Genomic DNA, 7,649 nt, shown 5'->3' with positions numbered 1-7,649 from the left:
TGGTCACCGCCGACATCATGGCCGATAACGGCGTGATCCACGTCGTGGACAAGGTGATCGCAACGAGCTCTTTCCTCTCCGACACCATCGCCGGCAAAGCCTGCGACGCCGCGCTCACGGACACCGTCGGCACTCTCTGCGCCGCGGTTAAGCGTCTACCACGGTGGAAGTCGCGCTCTCGGACGTGACCGGAACCTTCACCGTCTTTGCCCCCAACAACGCCGCCTTTGCTGCCCTTCCAGCCGGGACTGTCACCGACCTGCTCCTGCCAGAGAACGAGCCCGACCTTACCAACCTCCTGCTGAAGCACGCCCTCGGTTCCGTGGTCCCGGCGTCGGACGCGCTGACGCTCACGAACTCCGCCCAAACCACGCTGAACGGGGAGGACATCACGGTCGACGGCTCGACCGGCTCCGTCCTCGTCACGCCCAGTATCCTCGGCGGCGCTTCCACCGTGATCTCCGCCGACGTTCAGACCGGCAACGGCGTGATCCACGTCGTGGACAAGGTGCTCGCTCCGGCCCCCTGATCGACGTGTGTGCTCTTGAGGAGGGGGTGGGGGAGAAGCGCTAGTATGACCGGCTGGCAGCTCGAACTGTAGGAAGCGGGCGCGCCGAGGAGTCCATTATCGTGTACTCCCACCGGGCGTGGGGATGGGTCGCATGAACGTCTGTAGACGAGCACGTACTGTCGCGGGGCGTGACGTGGGTTGAGGATTGTCGAGCGTGCGTGCGTATACCCAAGTATGTCCGTCCGGAGCCCCCGCCATGTGTCTGCGGCACGCGGATGTGCGCGACGTGTTGTCTATTCCGGACGCTGCGACTGAGCAGACTGCTGTGTACTACATACTTGTTGTAGATTCAAACAGGCGCGGCCACTCTCCACGATGCACGCGCGCGTACACAGTGATCAGTGTGCACAATCCGGCTCGCTCGTTGGGACCCGCGCGGCCCCCCCACGGGGCGGCCCGACAGGGAGTTGGTCTCACACCTCCACGTCGTCCGGCAGCGAGCCGGGAGGGGCCTCGTCGATCGGCACCACCGAGTCGACGGTGCCGTCGCCCGTCGAGTCAATGGCCACTGAGTCGGGCACCTTGAAAGGGAATGGTGGGGTTGGGTGAGGTGGGAGGGGGAGAGGTACACTCCTCCACGCGCTAGTGGGTGGGGCAGGGGCCAGGCTATCCCTCTCACACCTTGTCCATTGTGGTGTCGAGCAGCTGGCCCGGCGTCAGCCGCGTGAAGCAGCGCTCGCGGATCCGGCGCGCCTCCTCCCCCTCCATCTCCTTGGAGCCCGTGAAAGCGTCGTAGTACTTCCTCATCTCGCGCACGTCGTCCGGAGAGCCGAGCAGCACAGGCACCCGCTGGTGCACGCTCTGCGGGACCAGGTCCATGATGCGCGTCTTGCCGGTCAAGGCGAGGCCTCCCGCCTGCAGGAAGGTTCCAGGAAGTGTCTAAAGACTGTCTAGGAGGTGTCTTCCCGGTCAGGGCGAGGCCCCCCGCCTGCTCGACCAGGAATGCCATCGGCGCCGCCTCGTACAGCAGGCGAAGCTTGCCGTTTGCATTCTTTGAGTCTGCGGGGTAGCCAAAGATGCCTCCGTAGAGCAGCGTCCGGTGCACGTCGCCAACCATCGACCCAATGTACCTCGCGGTGTAGCGCTCGCCGCTCTCTCCGTTGCCGTCCTGCAGGTCCTCGATGTACGTCCGCAGCGGCGCGTCCCACGCCTTGCGGTTCGCCTCGTTGAGCGAGTAGATCGCGCCTCGCTGCGGCACCGCCACGTTCGGGTGCGTGGGGACAAACTCGCCGATGTGCGGGTCAAGCGTGAAGATCTGCACGCCGGCGCCGAGCGTGAGGGCGAAGAAGGTGGAGGAGGAGTAGAGGCAGTAGCCCGACGCGACGAGCGACGAGCCCGGCTGCAGTGTCGCTGCCATGCACTCCTCAGAGACGGCTCCTGGGCACAAACAGGCGGGTGTAAAGAGGCCTAGTTCATACGCCGACGTGCCCTTCAGAGACGGGACTCCCTCGCAGTCGTCCTCCACCGCCGGGCTGTACAGGTCATCGCACCCCTCCTGCACCTCCGGCAGCACGCACTCGGCGGCGCTCATGTCGAAGATGCCGAAGATGGTGCCCGTCGGAATGCCGGCGTCCACGTTGGAAGAGCCGTCGAGCGGATCAAAGACAGCCGTGTACCTGCCCGCCTCGTCGATGATCGCGTCACCTGCCTCGTCCGAGTACTGGCCAACGCCCTCGTCCTCGAGTACGTCGACGGGCGCCTCCTCCTCCTCAGACGCGATCACGCCCATCTTGCCCGTGAAGCGGAGCGCCCTCTTGAGCACGTCGTTGGTGAGCACGTCGAGCGTCTTCTGCTCCTCTCCCTGCACGTTGATCGACCCGCCGCCGTCGGCGTACCCCACGATGCCCGTGATGTGCGCCCGTGTGACGAGGGAGTTGATGGTCTTGCACGCCTGTGGGGCCCGCCAGCAGGTCGCATGTGCATGTGCATGCCAGGGAGCGGGAGTGAGCCGGCGGCTGTGCACGCCGTCTGGATCGACGAGATGAGCGTCTCCAGGTCATTCAGGCCCGGGTTGGCGCGTGCGATCTCGCACATGTACCGCGTCAGCGTGATGCCAGTGTACTCACACACCTCGGGGAAGACTGGGACGGCGACGGACCTGCGGTGCAGTACGTGCAGTACCGAGAGTGGGAGCTGGGAGATATGGGATGGACGTTGGTGTGAGAGCGGTGACAGAGGCAACCGGAACAGGTAGCTCAGCGAAAATACAGGGACGGTGGAGATTGCACCTCTCGGCTGTTGCTGCTGCCGCCTTCGCTACCGCCGTCGCCATCGCCTGATCTGACGCTCTGGCCACGGACCGCCTTGGCGCCGCAGCCGCAGCCACTCGCAGTGAGTCGACGGCGGCGCAGCAAAACAACAGGAGCACGAGACGTACCAGCACGCCAGCCCGCAACATTTGGTTAGCAGAGGGCACCCTCTCCGGTACAGTGAGTTTAGTCGAGGGGGAGAGAAAAAATCAGGGCCGCGCGGGTACCCCGGAGATCTGCACAACTCTAGTAAAGAAACCCGGTCGGTCCCAGCCACCCCTCGCGCCTCGGAGCGTGCACTATCGCACCACTCAGCTATAAGTCACAGCGATTTCAATCACGCCTGTCACATTTCAATCACGCCTGTCACTCTACAAGCAGCCCAAAATCGCCCTCGAACTCCTCGAGGTCGCGCTGGCGCGCCGCGCCGTCCGGGCCGTAAGAGCCGAGCCCGGTCTGGGCCCGCTCTAGCCAGCCGTAGAGGAGGGGGCGGCAGCGCTTGTAGGCCAGAGCCCCGTCCACCGCCTCGTACCAGCGCTGCAGGTCGCGCATCCTCTTGGGAGGGAGGCGGAGGACAGTGGTGGCGGGAGGGAAGGCGGTGGAGATGGTGGCAGTGTCTGGCACGGTGACGCGGGTCAGGGAGGGGCAGCCGGCGAAGGCGTTCATGCCGATGGAGGTGAGGCCAGCGGGGAAAGTGACGCGGGACAGGGCGGAGCAGCGGTCGAAGGCGCCGCTGCCGATGGAGGTGAGGCTGGCGGGGAGGGTGACGAAGCCGAGGGAGGAGCAGCCCCAGAAGGCGCCGATACCGATGGAGGTGAGGCCGGCAGGGAAGGTGACGGAGGAGAGGGAGGAGCAGCAGTGGAAGGCGTAACTGCGGATCGAGACGAGGCCGGCGGGGAGGGCGACGTTGGCGAGGGTGCAGCAGCACTCGAAGGCGCGGTGGCCAATGGAGGTGAGGCTGGCAGGGAGGTCGATGGAGACGAGCGAGGAGCAGCCTTCGAAGGCGCTGTTGCCGACAGAGACGAGGGTGGCAGGGAAGGTGACGGAGGAGAGGGCGGAGCAGCTGGAGAAGGCGCGGCTGCCGATCGAGGTGAGGCCGGCGGGCAGATTGATGGCGGCGAGGGAGGAGCAGCCGGCGAAGGCGCGGCTGCCGATGGAGGTGAGGGCGGGGGGTAGGTCGATGTAGACGAGAGAGGAGCAGTATTCGAAGGCGCGGGTGCCGATGGAGGTGAGGCCGACAGGGAGGGTGACGGAGGAGAGGGCGGAGCAGCCGCAGAAGGCGCCCTCGCCGATGGAGGCGAGGCTGGCGGGGAGGTCGATGGAGATGAGGGAGGAACAGTTGTAAAAGGCCCGGTTGCCGATGAAGGTGAGGCTGCGCGGAAAGGCGACCGAGACGAGAGAGGTACGGTCGAAGAACGCCTCATCCGGCAGGTGCGTCATGCCTTCAGGCAGCACCGCGTGCCCATCGGCGACGACGACCTGCCAGCCGCCCATGTCCAAAGTCTCGGAGCCGGGCGGCGGCGCGGCATCGCTCGGCGGCGGCGCAGAAGTCTGGGGCACCATCGAGGCGGGAAAAGAAAACGCTGACCGGCACAAATCGTATAACAAACCGCGTTCTTGCTCGTAGAGCCCGTCCCCGAGCATCCGGCCCTGGCTGCGCTTCTTAGCTCCCCGGCCCTGGATGTGAGGTTACCAATCGCACTCCAAGTGCCCTATGTTTTCACTCGACGCATTACTCTGCTTTGCGCGCACGGTCTACAGCGATCTTCCGCGGCCTAGCCCCCTCGCCGCCGCCGCCAGTCCTTCTCCTACCCCCGCCTGCGGCAGCCGAGTCGCCGCCGCCGCCGGCTGCCGAGCCTCCGCCCGCCCAGGCGGCGGCGGCGGTCCTGCGCGATCCCCACCTGAACTTTGCATACGGCGGGAAGGCGGACCTGCGCGGCCGCGACAATGCGCTCTACGCCTTCCTGTCCGCTCCCGGTATCGCGGTCAACGTCAAGACGGAGGTCGCGGTCTTCAAGCTCCACGAGGGTGCGCTCAAGGTCAACGGATCCTTCCTCACGGAAGACTGCAGGCAAAAACGGGCGGGGTGATTTCGGTCATCCGTCAAAATATCTGAAGATCTGAATGGGCTTGTGTTGCAGTCATGGGCATGTCTTGAAGGTCCGATACTGGAAGCCCATATAGGCACCTTGCACTCCCCCGCAGTATCGCACCTCTTGAGCGACACTACGTTTCCGCAGCTGGGGATTCTCCGGGTACCCCTCTTTGTACCCGTGCTGGCCGGATTCCTCCTCCGAACAAATCAAGTTCGATCGGCCCCAGTCTCGAACTGGCAGCCACTATCTCACCGGAGGTACCATGTCCGAGGAGGCCACCGGCCAAAAGCGCATGTCTTGAAGGTCCGATACTGGAGCCCATATAGGCACCTACAGTTACAGCCTAACTATTTCCGCGATAAACACGTTTTTTGTTCATTATTCGCGTTTCCTTTACGCGTTCCATCACCCCGGCGCGCCCAAGTACGCTTTGATCGGGTCAGGGGAGAGTGCGACTTTTACCACCCGAGTGTCGTAACTGGTCTAGACGCTCCACAAGCACTGCCCCGGGGCACTATACTAGTGGCACTATATGCTCCGTTGTTCGTGCTCTGGGGTCTTCTGGCTGCTCGTAGCAGCAAATGGGGCGTCGCTGAACACGACGGACATCTACGAGAACTTGTATGCGAATCACGGGTATCACGCTGACTTACGCCTCTCGCACGCCAGCAGTATATTGCATTTGCTGCAGTCTGTCGCGGGTGCATTCGACCGGCCTGTGTTGGACGTGGGCTGTAGCCACGGGCTAGCTGTCGAGAAGCTTTGGAAGATGGACATCTCGGCGATTGGAGTCGACATCGCCCCAACGGCTGTCCAGAAGGCGAGAACGCACCGAGAGTTTCGGCATTCGCTGTGCGGCGAGTTCCCGTGCTTCCAAGTCGGCACCGCGACCACGTTGCCTTTCCCAGACAAATCCCTTGATGCCATATTCTCGACGGACGTTCTCGAGCACCTGCTACCAGAAGAAGCACCGGCGATGGTGACTGAATTCCTGCGTGTCACCCGCAAGATGTTGTTCCTAAAGATCGCGACCACGACGGAGATCAACAAGCAGCCAATAAACGCTCTGAAAATGTCAAACCGCACACGATATCAGGAGCTCCAGGCACTGCACACCACTGTTTGGCCTATCAGCAAGTGGGCAAGCCTCTTTGCGACCAAACATCGTAGACTCTCGGTATTCTCGTCGGGCGACACGCTCGCAATCTGGATCTAGCTCTTGCCGGCCACCCACACACTACGCAAGGGTGGAAATGCGAGCGACAGCGAGGGATCCTCTTTAGCGTCGGGATATAATAAAAGACCAAATAATATATGTTGTATATAAAAAGTCAAGCCGACTATATATTGCAAAAATGAGCGCCGTGCGAACATTTTGACGTCATGACCACTTTTTGATACTCTTTTGATAGACGGTTGCTCCCAGCGCCCTCCCCCGCGCTTCCTGCGGCCATGGCCGATGAACCTAGTATGGGAGATCACCTGGCTGGGCCGCGAGAGAGCGACCCAACTCGTCGACATCGCTCGATAAAGGGCATGTGAACGTCAGCGCCGGCCCCCGCCGACGAACACGAGCGGATTCGGCATCGCAAGCCGAGGCGAAGGCGACGTCGTCGGCCAACAACTTGGCCTGACGCACAATCGCCCCCACCCTTGCTTGGGCCTTGGCTGACACGCTCGGCGTGCCACCTTCCGCCAGCGCTCGCCTTTCTTTCGCCTGACAATCGCATTACTTCAACATAAATAGATACGATGGTGAAGAACCGCCGTGTTGCGTGACTCTGTGCGATATCGGGCCCGGGGTTGTGCGTTTACGTAGGTAGGTAGGTAGAAAGTTTACGTGAAGAACCGCACAGCCTGCCCATGCGGCACAAGGAGCCGAACCCTCTCTCGCTCGATGACGGTTTATCTGCTTCAAGCATGCTGCTGGCTCGCGGCCATAGCTGCCGTGGCGCCTTTTCGAGTGCGTCCGACATGTGCTGGCTGCGACCGTCCGATCCACATGAGCTGTACTGCCTCGTCATGGGACAGTTTGGCGTCTCGCCTGCCCAGCCTCGCCGCCGAACAGCCGACACTGCTCGACCCGGTGCTGGCTCCGTGTCCCGCGAGTCCATCTGGGCTGACGCTGTTCCGCGAGCGGCATGGATGGTGTCCGTATTCGGAGAAGGTGTGGCTCGCGCTGGAGCTGAAGGGCCTCGCCTACAAGACCGTTCTCATCGACAACATGGGCGGCGGGCGGCCGGACTGGTACCGCGGGCAGACGCCGCAGATCCAGTGGGCCGACGGTCGGACGCAGGGCGAGTCGATGGACATCGTCAAGGCGCTCGACGCCGAATACCCGGCCAGCCGCCCGCTGTACCCGCCAGAAGGCGCCTCGATGTCGAGCGTCGCACAGATGATCAGCGCCTTCCGCCAATCCTTCCCGTCCAACGCGCGGCCCTCCTCCCGTGCCGCTTACCTCTTCAGCTATAGCGGCCCACTCTCGCGATCGGACTTTGAGAAGGCGCTCGATGCGACCGAGAAGCTCTTGGCGCAGCACGACGAGGGGCCCTTCTTCGTCGGCCGCGAGCTCTCGGCGGCCGACGTCTCGTGGGCGCCGTTCCTCGAGCGTTACGCGGCGCAGCTGCCGTGCTTGCACGATGGGCTGCTGCCCCGCGACGCCAGCCGATGGCCGCGGCTCGCGGAGTGGTACGCTGCGATGGATGAGGTCCCCGAGTACGCCTGCCGCGTGAA

The 7,649-nt window shown here is 63.4% G+C and overlaps 4 protein-coding genes across 4 annotated transcripts; 2 read left to right on the top strand and 2 right to left on the bottom strand.

Annotated features, from left to right (window-relative positions):
• Window positions 1-836: 836 nt before the first annotated feature.
• On the bottom strand, window positions 837-2,989 carry EMIHUDRAFT_420021 (hypothetical protein). Its single transcript, XM_005791467.1, has 6 exons — window positions 2,800-2,989; window positions 2,537-2,669; window positions 2,018-2,462; window positions 1,500-1,948; window positions 1,193-1,426; window positions 837-1,092 (listed from the first exon to the last, which is right to left on the bottom strand). Exons 1-6 carry the CDS (start codon window positions 2,967-2,969, stop codon window positions 985-987), a joined length of 1,539 nt encoding a protein of 512 aa, XP_005791524.1. The 5' UTR covers window positions 2,970-2,989; the 3' UTR covers window positions 837-984.
• Window positions 2,990-3,186: 197 nt separating this feature from the next.
• On the bottom strand, window positions 3,187-4,314 carry EMIHUDRAFT_77772 (hypothetical protein; the record flags this gene model as incomplete). The annotated part of the gene is made up of 1 exon (XM_005791466.1): window positions 3,187-4,314. The coding sequence occupies one exon, from the start codon at window positions 4,312-4,314 to the stop codon at window positions 3,187-3,189; it is 1,128 nt and encodes a 375-aa protein (XP_005791523.1).
• A 1,134-nt stretch (window positions 4,315-5,448) lies between these two features.
• On the top strand, window positions 5,449-6,132 carry EMIHUDRAFT_251554 (hypothetical protein; the record flags this gene model as incomplete). The annotated part of the gene is made up of 1 exon (XM_005791465.1): window positions 5,449-6,132. One exon carries the CDS (start codon window positions 5,449-5,451, stop codon window positions 6,130-6,132), a length of 684 nt encoding a protein of 227 aa, XP_005791522.1.
• Window positions 6,133-6,779: 647 nt separating this feature from the next.
• EMIHUDRAFT_251553 (hypothetical protein) lies at window positions 6,780-7,623 on the top strand (the record flags this gene model as incomplete). Its single annotated transcript, XM_005791464.1, has 2 exons — window positions 6,780-6,892; window positions 6,969-7,623. Coding segments are annotated over 2 exons (768 nt in total), but the record flags the coding sequence as incomplete, so codon positions are not given.
• Between the last annotated feature and the right edge of the window lie 26 nt (window positions 7,624-7,649).

Source organism: Emiliania huxleyi, assembly GCF_000372725.1.
Source record: "Emiliania huxleyi CCMP1516 unplaced genomic scaffold EMIHUscaffold_1127, whole genome shotgun sequence".
In the NCBI taxonomy this organism is placed as follows: Eukaryota; Haptophyta; order Isochrysidales; family Noelaerhabdaceae; genus Emiliania; species Emiliania huxleyi.
Note: the sequence above shows the minus strand (reverse complement) of the source record. Positions and strands in the feature narration are given on the sequence as shown.

Bases quoted from the DNA above. Each gene is read 5' to 3' on its own strand.
- EMIHUDRAFT_420021 (XM_005791467.1), bottom strand. From the start codon at position 2,969: ATGTTGCGGGCTGGCGTGCTGGTACGTCTCGTGCTCCTGTTGTTTTGC. The intron at 2,670-2,799 runs GTGCAATCTCCA...ACTGCACCGCAG, and splicing joins GCAGCAGCAACAGCCGAGAG to GTCCGTCGCCGTCCCAGTCT. The intron at 1,427-1,499 runs GCGGGGGGCCTC...ACCTTCCTGCAG, and splicing joins TGGCATTCCTGGTCGAGCAG to GCGGGAGGCCTCGCCTTGAC.